General features: G+C 46.8%; 1 protein-coding gene across 1 annotated transcript in view; it reads left to right on the top strand.

The window, feature by feature from the left end:
* The window catches only part of LOC147709538 (fucolectin-like), a 187,947-nt gene that overhangs the window by 78,080 nt on the left and 92,043 nt on the right, over positions 1 to 17,824 (top strand). Inside the window, exon 3 of the mRNA XM_086928076.1 lies at positions 6,497 to 6,800. Coding sequence (XP_086784202.1) covers positions 6,497 to 6,800 — 304 coding nt within the window. The remainder of the gene's footprint in view (positions 1 to 6,496; positions 6,801 to 17,824) is intronic.

Genomic DNA, 17,824 nt, shown 5'->3' with positions numbered 1-17,824 from the left:
AATGCCAAGGTTCCAGGAAGCAAAAAGAACAGGTAATGGAGGGAATGCTGAATAAATTAAACATTCACCCCCAATCACACATCTGGTGTGAAATCCATTGTATTTTTACTTGCTATGCCAGTCCGGTTTGGACCCAGTTTGGACCCAGCCATATGTAAATCAGTCTTGACAGTGCTCCCCAGGTATGAACAGCCATGCCTGTAGTGCCAGGCCAGGTCTTCCTGGACCAGAAATAGGCATCCTTGGATCGATTTCAGGGTATCACCCCTCATCAGCCAGAACTGCTTCAATCTGGTGGCATAGCAAGCACAGGACCCACGTCTGGGCATACCCTTCCCACTTAGGGCAACAAATGCAAAAAGAATAGATAATGAACGGAATGCAGAACAAATCAAACATTCATTCCCAGTCACAGATCTGGGTTAAATCCATTGTTTTGTTGCTTGCCATGCCATTCCAGTTTGGACCTAGCCTTTTTCAAATCAGTCTTGACCCTGCTCCCCATGGGAACAGTCAGTTTGAACTGCAGGATCAGATCCTCCCTGGACAAGGAACAAGTATCCTGGGACCAGTTCCAGAGTATCACTCCTCATCAGCCAGGCTAGCTTCCATCCGCTATCATAGTGAGCACTGGACCCACTTCTGGGACTACCCTTCCCACTGAGGAGGACAAATTCAAAAAGAACAGATGATGGACGGACTAGTCAATCCAAGTCACAGATCTGGGTCAAATCCATTGTTTTTTTTGCTTGCCATTCCATTCCAGTTTGGACCCAGCCATATACAAATCAGTCATGACCCTGCTCCTCATGGGAACAGTTCAGCCCATACTGCCAGGCCAGGTCCTTCCTGGACCCAAAAAAAGCAACCTGGGACCAGTCTCAGGGTATCATCCCTCATCAGCCAGACTAGCTTCAATCCGGTGGAGTAGCAGCATATTTATTTATTTCAAAAACTTGTAAAGCGCACTATTGCCTTGCAGTCATCTTGGTGCTAACATATGTGTACACATCCTGACTAATGTTATAAGGTTTTACCAGAGTGACCAGATTATACACTGGGGAAGATCCAAGTTTTTAATTTCTTCCTAAATGGGGGGAGATCCTCCAATTGTCTCAACTCCAATGGAAGATTGTTCTATAATCAGGCAGCAGAGGTACTAAAGGCTCAACCTCCTGCTTTTATTTTTTTAAATCTTGGCACCTTCACCATTCTAGCTGAGGAGAAGCGAAGGCACCTACCTGGGACATACCAGGCAAATTTCCTCTGCATTAGTTTCGGTCCAGACCCATGCAGGGGCTTAAAAACTATGCAGAGGGTCATAAAACTGGACTCTTTGCTGTAAAGGGAGCCAGTGCAGCTCCAGTAGAGCCAAAGAGGTAGATGAGTGTCTTGGCCTCCCTAAAGCTAATTTGGCTGCTATTGTTTGTATCCTCTGTAGCCTCTCAATTAGATATTTCGGAGATTCCAGCAGCAAGGCATTGTAATAATCCAGTCTACTTAAGATGGAGCTTTGTACAACCAATGCTCGAGCTTGGGCTTGCAGAATCTGAAGAATTTTCCTAAGGGCTCTAATAGTAGCAAAACAACTCCCCACAGTTGTATTGACCCGTGAAACAAGCATCAACTTGTTGTTAAACTTGATTCCCAGATTTCGTACCTTCTCAACGGGAGTCAGTGGTCTAGCTGTAGCTAATGGCCAGAAATTCAAAGGAAGTACAGGGGAAGCCTCCCTACTGCACAGTATAAAATCTCAGTTTTATCAGCGCTGAATTGTAGCGCATTCTCTTTCAGCCAGTGTGCTGTATCTCGCAGGCAAGCAGGAAACACTTCAAGGGATGAAGACTCTTCTCCCTCTAAGGAAAGAATAGGTTGAGTGTCATCGGCATAATTTATGATGTTAATATTATGCGCCCTTATGACTGCAATCAAATGTCTCATGTAGATATTGAATAATATCAGGCTGATCGCAGAGCCCTGGGGAACTCCGTGCATGATATCAATAAAGTCAGACTGATAAGCGGGAGGGTCACTGCCTGTCTCCTGTCCAAAAGGAAGGAGTGAAACCAATTCAGGGCCATGCCTGCTATTCCCACCTCTTTGAGTCTATTCAGGAGAGTGACGTGGTTGACTGTGCTGAATGGGGCAGACAGGTCAAGCAGGATAATTAGCGCTGGTTGACCTCTGTCTGCACGCATATGAAGTTTGTCCATCACAGTCACCAGGGTAGTCTCCGTTCCGTGGGCAGGATGGAAACCACATTGCTTATCCTCTAGAATGTTGTTAGTTTTCAAGTGTTTTGAGAGCGATCTGCTAACCAGACGTTCTACAATCTTTGCTGGGTATGGCAGCAACGAAATCGACCTTTAATTTTTTGGGCTAGCTGGATCCAGCGTTGCCTTTTTTAGAAGAGGTGTTTCCAGCAGGTAGGTACTGAAACGCTAACAAGAGATTGATTACAAATCTGGTGGAGTATTGAGAACAATAATGCTACCAACTCTTTCCATATTTTATAAGGCAAAGGGTCCAAAGATGTACCAGAGGAAATACCTAGGGCCATTTTATTAAACTCCTCCACCGACGGTATCTCAAAGTCAGTTAAAGCATTCGTGAACTCTGTCCCAATCTCTCTTGCCTTTTTTCTGTCTTTTAGATCTCTGCCATTATAACCATTAGACACTAAACTTTCTACCTCCTCTTGTGGAATGCCCTTTCCGAGGCCATCAATGATAGTATTAATTTTATCGTTAACAAATGTTGCCAGACTGTCACAGAGGCCCAGGGTAGGTGACCCACTTGTTGCCAGTGCAGTAGTGGGAAGAGTGGTTCACCCTGATTGTGCTAAGAGCCAGACGTTTCCTACCCAGTCACAATTTGCTCTGTGTCTGTGCGGCTGCTGGGTCCTGTGTGCCTTCCTGGTGTATCGTGGCTGGGCGGCCTTGTCTGGTGGGTTCCTTGGCCGTGTCCTTTGGGTCTTTGTCATGGTTGCCCTGTCTCCGGTTTCTCTGGTTGGCGGCCTCCTTGTTGGGGGCCCTGGCCTTATGTTTTTGTCTTGGTTGTCTCTCGTCCTTGTTTGGTCCCTGCTGTCCTGTTCTGGGTTGCGGGACGGTTGCTTCCTGGGGTCCCCCCTTCTCTTTTTCTCAGTGCTCCCTTGGTTTGCTGCTTTTAATGTGGTTTCCTAGGTGTGCTTGTGGGTTTGGAAGGCCAGTTTTCTGCTTTGGTATTCTCCACTTTGTAATGAATGGGACGAGGACATAAGGGACCTGGGTGTAATGCTCTATTACTTAGCTGTAATCTTCATTACTCCTGGTCCCGTTGTCCACGTCCCTTTCATGCTCCCCTCCCTCCTGCCCGGGCGGCCGACCTTCCTGTTTGGGCTTGGTTGTATAGGCGGGATGCTGGGTAAGTACTGCTTATGTACTCCCGGTGGGAGGGGCAGTATTAGGGTCCCCGCATTCCTCTTGTATTTTTTTCTGTCGGGAGATGGTTATCTCCACTTTGTAATGAATGGGGCGAGGACAATGGGACCCGGAGTAATGAAGATTACCGGTAAGTAATAGAGCATTCTGCGTGAGTTTTGCTGTGTAAGGATATCACTAAAACATTGTTTCTTCTTCCTTTTCTTTCTTCTCTTTCTTGTGTGCTTTGATTAGAGGGCGTGGTTTAGAAGCATGTTTAGGTCCGATATAACGATAGAATACACTGTAAAGAATCTGGGAGTTTTACAATCATATTTAAGGTTCCCAGTTGTCTGTTTAAACAGATTTTTACATATAAATACAGACAGAAAAATATTTTTTTCCATCTGTATTTATATATAGAAGCGGAAACATACAACCAAATTGGATTCTCGGATGCCAAGAATTGTTTGACAATCCATGCTCCAGGCAGAGTTGCCTGTCACAACCCTCTTTCTGAGTGCCCACATTAGCACCTTCTGGGCCACTAATCATTGGTAGGCATGGGAAATTCCTTCAGCTCTTCCTTTGACATCTCCGGAGTTCTGGCACTTAGCCTGCACCCCAGTGGGTTTTAGGTCACAGGTTAATGAAAGGGTGGGGGTGGACCTGTATTTCACTGTTTGCACTACTGCAGGTGTTAACATTTGAGGAGGCGGGGTCGTTGTTAGTAGTGTGAATACTTGGAGCTTTTGGAGATAATGTAAGATCGGCAGAAATGTGTGGCCCAAAGAGGTCAGATACACCGGCAATATAAACCACATTAAGAAAATTAGGTTGCATTCACTTTCAGGCCTTACATTGAAACTTTCCTGCGTGAAAAAACAACATTGCTGAGAGACAGACAGCCAGGGCATATCTGTAAGCCCCTTTTCAAGTTAAATTGTTTTTTTTCTCCACTGTGTGAGGAGGAACTGTGGCTGCAGCTACACTGTGTGGGATTACAGCATTAAAGTAAATTGTTCAAATGCTATGGGGCAGTACAAGGTAAAATAAGGGAAGTGATACACACCCAATATCTTCAAAGCGGAGACTGTTTAACTTATGGAAAAAGGGTTTTGCATTAGGGAAGGACTTAGTTTAAAAAATATGAATCAAAAGCTGCCAGCTCACATGGGTTTTGTTGGATATTTTAGGCTTCATGCTTCAGGATTGTGAGGGAAATAGAGCCTGGCAGGACTAATGTAAGGGCCTTTGTTTTTTTATGAATTGAGAGCTTGCTTTGGCCAGGTCACTGAAAGTTCACAGATGCACTTGTCTAAATTCTAAATGTGTTTACATTTAATAAAATTGGCTAGTGGCAGTGTTTTCAATATTCATCAGCATCACACAGCATCAGCTCACTAATATTACAGCAAGTAATCTCTGTGACACCACTCCCATTTCTCATATGTGAGTTCCTGTTTTGATCTAACAGAAATGTTTTTGGGTGGATGTTCCATGAAACCTATTTGGCGCATATATACATATAGCTAAACCTATAACAAACATTTGCACTGTCTTTTTAAATATATGTGGAAAAATACTAGCTGTAACGTCTTTTTTTGCATGTGAGAAAAAGAAATACAGATATATATACAGATAAAATGACATAAAAATAAATATAGATAAATACAGACAGAAATGTTACAAAAATAAATACCATAAAACCGGGAGCCCTAATTATATTTGATCTTTTGGCATTGTTTAATTATTTTACTGGTTGTGTGAAATGGCTGGGTCAAAAGAATCTTGGTATCCGGGAAAAGAGTGCTGTCACCATGCACATGGGATAGTGATCAAAATACAACACAATACTTTGCACATACCTCAAGGATTCATAGCTGCATTATTATCTACTGCACTTTATTGCTGGGGTTTTTATGCCTCCATCATTACAATGTTAACAGCAACATTTCAGGTCACATAGCACATTATAATGTCTTGTGAAAAGTTAGAAGCAGATTAAATTGAGAGATCTGCCATGGGGACACTTGGGAGCTGTGAATGTCCACACAACAGCAGCACCACCTTAATGTAGTCAGACAAAGAGTCAGTAAAGCAGCGGTGAGTATGCATAAAACCTCACATTTCAGGTACCTTAAACTACAGGGATACAAGTTAATCTGTTGTAGTTCAAACGTTTATAGGTTTCACAAGACAATACTATGCTGTTGGTGGAGTTGATGGCCCCTACAGTGCCATATTATTCAGTAGGAAGTATGAGAGTGACCCCTAACTGTTTATAGGAATGTGTTTATTATAGCATTTGAGTTTAGCAATCTTACTTTCTTGATCCATTAAGAGTACTGCAAACAAGATGGAGCCTTGACAGAGTGAATGTGAGAGGTAATGAGTTGTGAGAGAGGATAATGAGATGTGAGTGTGTGTGAGAGAGTGCAACGCACATACTTTCTTTGCTTAAAACAGTCTAACATATGTCTGTTGAGCACATCACCAATGGAAAGACACCACATACCCAGCATCACTTCTACTCTACATTGAATCACTGCTAAAAGTCAACATGTTCAGTAAACACTGGATAAACACAGTTTTATGTAACGTGGGGGGGGGGGGGGTAGACAGCTGAAAGAACATGTAAGCACCGATTTAAAGAAGTTTGGAAAACCCTGGGAAAGCACCACAGAAATCCACAAAAAATAAACACTGACAACTGGATAGCCTGATTGTGTTTGTGTGCACAGTCTTGGAAGTGGGACAACAGGCAAATGTTCCTTTGAGAATGGTCATGCTGGTGCATTATGCATGTCAGCACAGATGATATTATGCTAACTCAATTCAATTGTAAAATGTTTCTAATGCATCCTCTATTAAATGCTTTGCTGGAATCACCTCTCGACCTGACCTTGGATTGTGTGCCGTATTCATGATGTAAAAACCTCTTTACCAAAAGGACACTGATCTTCACACCCTTGTGTACCATGTACATGTATTAATAATAGCAATGTGATGACATAAATATGTTTTAGCTCTGAACGTTTTACGAGTGATACAAGCTCTTGCACGCTCTTACCAAGTAATGTTTTGTCTACTCTCAGGTGAAAATGTGGCTTTGAGCGGGCGCGCCACCCAGTCAAGCGTTCTTTTTAAAAATCGCAATGACGAAGATTTCCTGTCAGACGCGATCAACGCAGTAGATGGAAATCAGGATCCCGAATTTATTCATGGATCCTGCTCCCACACAAATTCAGAATATAATCCCTGGTGGAGGGTGGATTTGCTGAGACCACACAGAGTGAATGCCATTGCCATCACCAGCAGAGATTCATTTAGTGAAAGGCTGAATGGAGCAGAAATTCTCATCGGAAATTCTTTGACAAACCATGGAAATAACAATGCAAGGTAAAGTGAGAATTTAGTTCAGTTTTCGTTGCCATTTACAGATGACACTGCTTGTTGGACCACCGTTGTGATAACTGTGTAAATTGGCAGTCATGGTGTAGCAGATGAAAGGGGATGGAGTCACCAGGACTGGAGTTTGAAAAGCAGAGCCTAACAGTCAATGCATACCTATTTTTTATTTTTTATTGTGCTCCAAAGAAGTTGGCAACCATGGCATTTGTGACAGTAATTATGTTCTAGATTATTTAATTTGCTGCAAAGCAACCCTATTTGAGGATCTAATAGGGTTAAGGCACATGCTGCACAGATCATTGTGTGCCCAGCAATTTTGGGAATTATAATAGCCAGACCGCCAGCTTTTTGCAATTTAGTGAATCGCGTTTTTACCACAAAATTGCCAAGATGCGCACACGCCGCGTTTTCATGTCTTTGTGCTGAGAAAAATAGCAAAAGTTTTGCTTCCCTGATTTATTTATTGTTTTATTCCCTCTTGGCTCTGAACACAGAACGCTATGACACTCTTAGGCAGCACAACGGCGTGGCTTTTCACTACTTTCCCTCTCTTCCAAGATATGCTCTAAATAATGTAAAGTGGCCTTCCTCTGCTCCTCCTCCTCCTCCTCCTCCTCACTGTTAACGGATTTGCCTCAGGGAGTGAGGACAGCGAGGACCCCAGGCCGGCATCAATATTTTCTGAAGAGTTTTCAGAAGACAAACACAATCTTTTTACATGTAATTTGGTCTGCTCTACTTTATCTTTTTTTTCTTTAACTGCACCACTCTTCAGCAATGCCTCTGTCCTCACGAGGAGTTGTAAAAAAGAAGTCTAATATAGCAGAACTAAGTACAGGTGAACAGCTTGTTCTCATCTTCAGTAAACTCCAAGAAAACACCAACAGAAAGCTACTAGTTAACTGCGTGGCAAGTCAGTTGTCATGTGTTCCCTATAGTTGGCCTGGATTCTTATTATAGATGGAGTAACATTATAGATTATATCAAACATCATAGAGGTTATTGTATGGTGCACATTCTGAAATCAGATTATTTGAATGTGCTCTCATATGTGGTAATGAAAAAATGGAGGCTCAGTCAGATAGAGTACTCGCCTAAAATAACACAATTTGGCCATGCAGGAAGCTGGGGTTGATCCCCGATTTTTTTAGTTTCGTGCTGTGGAATTCAGCAACTGGATGGGCATCTCCTTCTTACATCAAAGGTTACGGCTTTGCCCTAAAGTCTTGGAGGATGCAAGTAGAGCATGGGTGATAAGCAGAATAGTGTTGTCATTAGGACAGAACACATCGGGTGTTTTTTGTTTCAGATTCCTCTTTTAGGTCTACTGTGGGGTTCGGCAAACCCACTGATTACCATTGGTCTATCTGTGGCATTGGGAAATGCTGGCTTTTATTGAACCATTTCTGCCAAAGTCCCTCCTTTGTGTTTTTAGTTCTCCTTCCGCGATTTGAGAACAAGTGGAGCGGTGCACTACCCTGGTCGTCTGTTTCAGTAACACCAAATAATTATAATCCTTTTGTGGAAAAACGTTCTTTATTCAGATATTCCAACAGATATGTGCAAAAAGCCTCTGCCAACGCGTTGCGTTCAACAGGATTGAACTTCGTCAGGGCTGAAAAGAGGTGTAACATAGATAATGTAAATATATACACATGACAACATGGGCAGATAACAAAATGGGCACAGGACAAAAAAAAGAAAATAGATATTTATAAAACACAATTCATAAGTGGCAATACAATATCAACAAGGAACATGAACCAAAATAATAATGGCCCCTGATGGGGTCGACACCTAGACAAAAAACGAAACCTATGACACAATAAAATAGTGAACACAAAACATATATAAATGTTATAAAGGCCAGTTCGTAAAGGGGTAGATAGCGGGGGCGTGGCTAAGACTGCATTGGAGGCAGACGTGTTCGGGTAGAGCTCTACGGCAGGCTCCCCTGAACAGGCTGATATCTCCAGTCACAATCGCAAGTGAGAGCGTCAACAGAGCGAAGTACACACAAAATGCCAGCCTAGTATAGCGACAGCAATTTGTACTTACCCGGGCCCCACTGTGCAATATCCGACTGGCGGAACCGCAGCTGCATGGCCCCGATATGGACGACTTCGGCAACGCTAGCCCGTGGTCTGGCTCCGCCCACAAGGCCGCGAGGAATGGAGCAGATACTGTGAACGGCTGACAGAGGATCCCGATCGGGGCTCCTGCTCCAATGCCCGGCCAGAGGATGATGTGCTGTGGATGTAGCCCAACAGTGCTTCCCACCCGCCCCTGCTTGTGCGGCCTGGGACTGCCTGCTGATAACCGTGCTGCAGGAAGAGAGCTCCATGCGGTGGCGGCCTCTGGATTCCTGTTGACGCCGCATACTTGGCTGTGGAGCTGCTGTGAGCGGCCCGACCCCCAGTGTGCAATTGTGGGTGCTTGCCCCCCTCCCGCTTGGCTCTACTCTGGTGATAGCGGGCTAGGAGTGACTGGGGCCCCGGCAATGCCGTCTGTGTGATTACGGGCCTTGCTCTTGTCCGGCTTGATGAGCGACTGCTGCAGTGGCTGAAGAGATGCGGAGTAGACAGACCTAGCCAGGCCTGGTCGGGCTACTGCCGCCCGCGTGGTGCTACCAGGGTGAGTGCTCCCCCCTCCCACTGACGGGCTGGAGACGACAGCTGCTTGGGTTGGTTTCACCATTACTGACATCAATGAGTGGTTGCGGTGGATGCGCCCCCTGCTGGTCGGTCGGAGGCTGTGGCTGGTCGCCTCCTGACATCCCCGTGTGAAGCTGAGAATGGGAACCATATTGCAGCCCAGGCCCCTGCGATACTATTGGCAGGCTGCGGAAATCTGAGGGGACTTCCACTGCGGCGTGGGTGAGAGGATGTTGAGAGACAGCACCGCCCGGGCTACCACGGCTGTCAATATATCTGCAATGTGGCCCACTGACAGGGGGGATCATCCGCAAGAGTTTGTCCGCTAAGCATTTTCACCCTGCACTTACTCGGGTAGACATCACCATATTGACACGGTGGGTGGCACTGCTGTTTTTGCCTCCTAAGGAGCTGTGCTATATCATCTTGCCATCTTCCTACTTTGCTGGGCCGGCTGCTGGTAACTCACAAAGCTGATACTCATCCAGGATCATCGTTTTACAGGAGCTGGTACGTGACCTTAAGGCCTGGACTGTCATCATCTGACACAACAGCAAGTTTTATGCCATCATCCTGACAATCGCTGCCCGACTGTTACAGGTACATTGCTGCACAGTCAAGCCACGCCAGACAGGCCTACACCCTCTACCTGGGTGACCCCCTGATGAGTGAGTTCATCATTGCCCATTACTGGATGCGCCACCAACCCTGCCCTTGCTTGATTTCCTGCTAAAGGACACACTGTAGTACCATTTCCTGCTGAGACCTGGACGACTGAGTGCTCCAGCTGACGACTGAGTTGCCGGGATGATTTAGGAGGGTGGAGAGCGAGTCCCCACCGCCTTGGCCGAGAGCCGTTGGTTGTCTGCTGTTTGAGGCCTGTTTACGCTGAGGAGGGATCCACAGTGGCACCCGGATCCTGGGAACACTACACTGGGCTCTCCCTGGGCGCGAGACCAGACTAGGCACACAACTCTACATCCGATGTCGGGCGGTTCCCGGGTGTGGACTGGAATGGGTGGAGCGCAAGCCATATCACCGCTGTCCAAACCCAAGTTGGACAAAATGGCGAAGCAGGGCTAGGCGGCTCAGACTGCAAGCAAACTGGATGCGGTACTTTCCGCAATGGAGCGTCAGGAGAAAACCATCAATCAAACCCGCACCTCGCTGGAATCCAAAATAGATAAGGTAGCCATCGACCTCACTCATGTGCATGCAGATCACCGGAAAATAATGGACCCTACTGCTGCTTTGGAATATACGCTTGCTGACATCAAACCGCAGGTGTAACCGGAAGTGTGGTTGTAACACCCTGGGGCATCCATTATTTTGGAAATATTTGCCGCACACACCCTTGCAGGTGTCATGCTTCATCATTGGCGTTTGCTCCTCGTCGGGGAGGCGGTGCAATCCCCGACGGGCTCACCTCAAAGAGGGGCTCTTTGACGGAGATCTTTTGATTCCAACTGCCTTTTGGTGAAGTGCGGGTGTGCGGGGGGTGTAGACTGTAGCCTAGGTGGTGATTTAAAATGAAGTAGAGGGTACCGGAAACAATTTTATTCTGGGGGTCCCCTACAAGTTAGGTATAGTGGCCCTAGATTAGATTCGTCATAAAATTGATCAACATGTTTCTCGCATGGGGAAGAAGGTCTACAGATATTAAACAACATGCTAGTGTCATGTGCCTAATACCAGTATTGTGGAATATTGAATGTTACCTCTGTAGCTTTAACCTATGCCTAATGGTCATGGACTAGAAGCACCAACAATGCTCGGCGGGTTGGTACTGCCGAGAGGGGCCCCTTGGTTATGGCTTTCCTTCACCGCGTACTTGCTGTGTCACCTACCCATCGCCACCGAGCTCGGTGGCGATGGGTAGGTGACACAGCAAGTATTAGGCACATGACACAAGCATGTTGTTTAATGTCTGTAGACCTTCTTTTTATATAGTACAGGTCCTGATGAATCGCGGGTATCTAGCCCATGCGAGAAACATGTTGACCAATTTCATGACGAATCTAATCTAGGGCCACTATACCTAACTTGTTGGCACCTAGTTTCACGTTTTTAAGCTGCAGTAGGGGACCCCCAGAATAAAATTGTTCCCTACAGGCAGTAGCAGAGATCAGCGGATCACTGAGAACCGAGGCGGCATCTAACTCCAGCCAACAAGACTTGGCTAGTGATGATGAACACGGCAGACCTGATAGCATGAACACTGCAAGTTCCTGTATTTGTATGGATTACAGATTGAGGTATTGGGGTGTAAGTGTGGGGACATGCCTTGTTGGACGGACAGAGATCTGGGATGCAAATTGATATGACCCTACACTATTTACTTACTGCTGGGATTGTCGTCAAACTTCACGAGGGAGGTGGTGGGACTCAAACGTATATATTTTTGCTGTTTTATGGATACCTAGGCACGTGACCCGCCTGAGGAGTGATCCTGAGTCAACATATGCAGTTTGCCCTATTTATATTACATTCTGCCTGTGAATGGCAAGACCCTGAGACGCTAGGCATGTAGATTGTACACTAACGTAGAGTAGTTCGCAGTGCATCCCCCCACCGATTTGTTTTGACTGTTATCTCCAATTGAAACTTTGGACAATTGCTGGTTTCATTTTCGCTCTTTTGGCATTACATATGCTTATGTTATTTTTGGGATTTGTTAATGAGATATCATCCGTTACAAGTGGACTTATGCAATGTCATGTGCTGCGAGTCAGAGTGCTAGGCAGGATGTCTAGTGTTAAGTTGCATTCAATACGCATGTATGCTGGGCTGCTACGGACACACGTTCACCTGATGCGTTGTAGGATCTATGTCATCATTTAAGATTGGTACGTGGAATGTGAGGGGCATGCATTCACCGTCACGTAGGTATCAGGTTTATTCGTTCCTCAAACAACATCATATCCAAATAGCTTTGCTGCAAGAGACCCACGTGGCCATCGCTGGTACGGCCAACTGTTCACCACAGGGTATTCAGCTTTTGCACGAGGTGCCCTAATATGAGTGATGGTGGGTGTTCCACTCACAGTCACACAGTCGCTGGTAGTTGCTGATGGGTGGTATGTAATAGTTAGAGGCGCACTGGATGGCCAACAAATAGTACTTGCATCACTATACGCTCCTAATACGGAACAGGCTGCATTCCTTGACAAGGTATCGCACACTCTGCGCCATGGCACGACATCCCCATGACACTAGGGGGCCACTATAATAGCTTCCTTGAATCGTCATTAGACCGATCCTTTCCGCCCCTTCCAGGTACAAGCAAGCACCATGCTATGAAGGCTTTGAATAATTGGGCTACACAATGGCACTTGAGGGATGCTTGGAGGCACCGTCATCCCCACAACGGGGTATATTCTTATTACTCGGGGGCTCATGACCGGCACGTGCGGCTGGACCGTTATATGCTCTCAGATGCAGGGCTTCCCCATGTGTCGGCAGTTTACTATTTAGGCAGAACGCACTCGGACCATAATCCGCATGTTTTGGAGGTGTCAAGGGAACGCCTCCGCCCGCCAATCCCGACCTGGCGGCTACAACCAGATCTTTTACTGGATGCGCCCTTCCAGGACCTATTGGCTGCTGAGGTTACCCTGTACTATGACGGAAATGCTGGCACAGCCATGTCACCTTTGGTGGAGTGGGACACGTTCAAGGTTCTGATTAGGGGAGGCCGCCTAGGTGCGCAGGCAGGCATTCGGCGACAGTTGGAAGCATACCTCACACGCCTCGAAACTGACCTGGTTCGCAGGGAGGGAGAGGCGTTGGAAGGTAACACTGGTACTTTAGAACCCCTTAGGGAAGAACATTCTAGATTACTGGACCGAATCCGTAATTTAAACTATGCAGCACACTCAGCGTGCAACCATCATATGGGAGACAAACTTGGTAGGTTGCTGTCGTTGCTGATCCGGCAAGACATGACTACCGCACTTGTGACAGCAATACAGAATACACAAGGAGTCATGCTGCACACCCAAACTGACATACACCACGCTTTTGAGGAACACTACCCCACAATATACAGATCTTATTTGATAGCTACGGATATAGAGAATTTCCTGTCCACACTAACGTTGCCACAGCTTACGGACTGTCAGCAGAGATAAGTAGGCGCTCCTCTGTTGCCAAAGGAAATAAGGTATTGTTTCTACTCTCTATCGAATAGCAAGACGCCGTGTCCGGATGGGCTGCCGGCTGAATTTTATAAATGCAAAAACCACAGTTGATGGACAGAGTGCAGAACAATGTCATACATTCACCCCAGTACAGAGATCTGGGTCTAAATCCATCGTTTTTTTGCACTCCACACCACCCCAGTTCAGACATGGCCATATGCAAATCAGTCTGACCCTGTGCCTCATGAGAACAGTCCAGCCCAAACTGCCAAGCCATGCCTTCCCTGGACCGGAAACAAGCTTCCGAGGACCGGTTTCTGGCATTCCAGCCGTCTTCAGCCCGGCTTGCTTGAATCCAGTGGTGTGGAGTGCATGGGACTCACGTCTGAGTATACTAACCCTGGGCGTAGCACTTCGCTATGCCCACGGAGTAGACGTAGTGTTGCCTACTTCGCCATTTGCGAAGTAGGCGTAGCAGGCAACAATACGCCCACCCGCGGGCGTAAAACCACTTACCTTGTCCGACGCGTCCCCGGGGCTCCCTCTCGTCATCGCGCGATTTGCGCCGCCGTGTTTGATAGTAATGCGCATGCGTGGGCGGCCGCGCATGCGCATTACTATTCAAGACGGCGGCACGAATCGTGCGATGACGAGAGGGAGCCCCGGGGACGCGGCGGACAAGGTAAGTAGGTTTTAATCATTTTATAAAATGTAATTTAAGTATTTAGGGAGGGCAGGAGGGAGGTGGGTGCCGCGTAGTGGGGCTACGCGAAGTGCGTAGGTGGACGTAGTGTCTCGCCCACTTCGCGTAGCTTCGTGAAGCCCCACTACACCCACTACGCCCACCCTTAGAGTATACCCATCCCACTCGGGATGACAAATGCAAAAACCACAGTTGATGGACAGAATGCAGAACAATGTAATAAATTCACCCCAGTACAGAAATCTGGACCTAAATCCATCGTTTTTTTGCACTCCACACCACCCCAGTTCAGACATGGCCATATGGAAATCAATTGGACCCTGTGCCTCATGGGAACAGTCCAGCCCGAACTGCAAAGCCATGCCTTCCCTGGACCGGAAACAAGCTTCCGAGGACCGGTTTCTGGCATTCCAACCGTCTTCAACCCGGCTTGCTTGAATCCAGTGGTGTGGAGTGCATGGGACGCACGTCTGAGTATACCCATCCCACTCGGGGTGACAAATGCAAAAACCACAGTTGATGGACAGAATTTTATACGGCATACTCAGATATACTTGTGAGAGTCCCACCAGTGAAAAAAGCTCGCTGGGGTGGGAAAAGCTTTGTGGTGGGTGCTGCAAAGTTATGGAACCAGCTTCCTCTTTACCTGAAGAACTGCACGGATTTCTTACCATTTAGGAGAATGCTGAGAACTTGGTTGTTCTAGACTCATAGTTTTATTCTTGCCCCTTCTCAGGATAGCAGAAAGCGCCAGGACACCCAAGGGTAAAAGACGCGCTTAATAAAATAAATAACATAACATAACTTGTAATAATAAATAATAAATCCACATTTGTAAAGCGCACAATCACCCGCAAGGGTCTCTAGGAGCTGGGGGCCGTCAGGAAGATTAAGCAAGCTATTGCCCAGAGTCACAAGGTGCTGGGCTAATCTGCAGCCGGTGCTAGGGATCGAACCATGATCCCCAGATTCCGGAGTCAGTCGCCCTAGCCGCGACGCCACACCTCTTCCTCCAGAGCTGTTGCGTGTATTTGCGGCAGCGCTGGAATACTCAACACTCACACCCACACAAAATGAGGCAACGTTGGTTTCTCTTTTTAAACCGGACAGGAACCCTGACCTCCTGGGCTCTTACTGTCCATTGGCCCGGTTAAATATGGATTATAAAATTCTTGCCTCAGCCCTGGCCAAACTCATTGCCCCGTTTGTGCCAACTCTGGTACATGCTGACCAAAATGGATTTGTACCCACTAGAAGCACCTCCCTGAATACTCGAAGAATATTTCGAAATTAACAATATGCCATGCAAAACTGGCCCAGATCTGGCTGCCTAGTGTTGGACATGGAGAAGACTTTTGATTCATTGGTGTGGCCCTACCTTGCAGTGGTCTTACGTAAATAGGGGACGATTATCTACAGCTGGTGCAATTGCTTTACCAGCACCCCACAGTGCGGGCTCGCATGGGCAAGCTCCTATCAGACGGGATCAGGGTGAGACGAGGAACCAGACAGGGATTCCCCCTGTCTCTGTTACACTTTTCCCTGGCTATGGAACCATTGGCAGCTCTCTTTCGAGAGGGTGGCGCGGAATGGGGCATCACTTTGAGCAATGGACTACATATAGTATCCCTATATGCGGATGACCTGTTATTGTATATACGAGATCTTCATGCTGTGCCGGCCGGAGATATCTGCGTTGTTCTGTAGGTTTGAGGCGGTGTCAGGCCTCAGGGTAACTGGACTAAGTCAGGCGCTTACTCTTTCCGCAAAAATGTAGCTGCAGCTGATATAATCATTATTGGAACTGCACTAAATTGGTATCCGACTACGTTCAGGTACCTAGGAATATATATTTACAGGTCCCTGACCGATACACTGGAGGGTAATCTGATTCGTGCCATCTCAATAAGGACACAGATGCAATTCTGGAAGTCCTTACCGCTCAATGTGATGAGCCATGTTACCTTAGCCAAAATGATAGTTCTGCCCAGGTTAATATATTATTTTGCAAATCTTCCAGTGTATTTCCCAGTGAAGCTCATTAGAGAATTAGAGGGGTTACTCCGTGGCCTCATATGGAATGTGGGGCGGCCCAGGATAGCACTGCAGAAATGATGTGCACCTCCAGAATGTGGTGGCTTAGCAGTTCCTCATCTGGAACTATATTACCTAGCTGCACACTTACAGTGGGTTGCAAAGTGGCTTAGCGGCAAGAATCTGATGGACACGGCAACCGAGAACACAGCTTGGACACAAGCCCAGATATGTGGTTTGTTTCACCCACTAGTGAAAACTCCTTGCCCGGCACAAATACATGTTGAGCTAACACACGGGTGTTTCAGGAGAAGCCTTCATCTCACAAAAGACACAACCCCATATTCCCCGGTACTGCCACTTCTCGGGACGCCCAGAGGCAGATACCAAATAACGGACATGATATTGATGCCCGCGGGAGTGAAGACACTTAGAGACCTATATGCAGATGGTGCCTTGCTATCTTTTGAGACATTGACAGCAGAAAATGGATTATCAGTATGCCTGTTCCTTCTACACACAGCCATTATGCGCAAGGGGTGATATGCCCAACGAGCGTCGACACATCAGCTATTGCAGTACCTGGACATAATGGGGGAGGGATCGCATGTGATACACTGGCTGGTGCAAGCCCTACTAATCCAGAGGCAGGCCCTGAACTGATGAAGAGTGAGAGCGCGTTTTGGCTAGTGCCACAAACATACCGCAAAATTCGTGATTCAAACTCATTTCAACTTATATATTACGCAGGGCATATCTTTCACCGGACAAAATCAATAAACACTTCACTCTAACACTTCCGAATGTCTAAGGTGTCGTCTCCTAGCTGCTGATATATTACATATGCTGTGGTCCTGTCCCCTGCTTTTACACTATTGGCGCACTATCTTCGATACGCTCGCCAACTGTACTAGCACTGAGGTACCTTCCACGTGGGAGGTCTGCATCCTGGGGCTTTACAGGAGAACTAAGGTCAACAAGGTAGGCTCCAGATTTCGTGACCTGGGCCTCAAAACAGCAAAATGACTTATAACTAAGAGGTGGAAGCACAAGGATCCACCAGAGGGTGAAATCCCTTGAGGTCTGGGCACGGGCGGAGGGTACGACCCTACACAGGGAGAACACAGCTTAAACACAAGCCCAGATATGTGGTATGTTTCACCCGCTAGTGAAAACTCCTCACCCGGCACAAATACATTTTGAGCTAACACACAGGTGTTTCATGAGAAGCCTTCATCTCACAAAAGACACAACCTCATATGCCCCGGTACTGCAACTTCTCGGGACGCCCAGAGGCAGAGACCAAATAACGGACATGACATTGATGCCCTGGGTTGTAGCGGGAGTGAAGACACTTAGAGACCTATGTGCAGATGGTGCCTTGCTACCTTTTGAGACATTGACAGCAGAAAATGGATTACCAGTAGGCTAGTTCATTCTACACGCAGCCATTATGCGCATGTTCATGCTAGAAAGGGGTGA

The sequence above is a fragment of the Lissotriton vulgaris genome, chromosome 6 (assembly GCF_964263255.1).
Source record: "Lissotriton vulgaris chromosome 6, aLisVul1.2, whole genome shotgun sequence".
NCBI classification, from domain to species: Eukaryota; Metazoa; Chordata; class Amphibia; order Caudata; family Salamandridae; genus Lissotriton; species Lissotriton vulgaris.
This window is presented reverse-complemented; position numbering and strand designations above follow the sequence as displayed.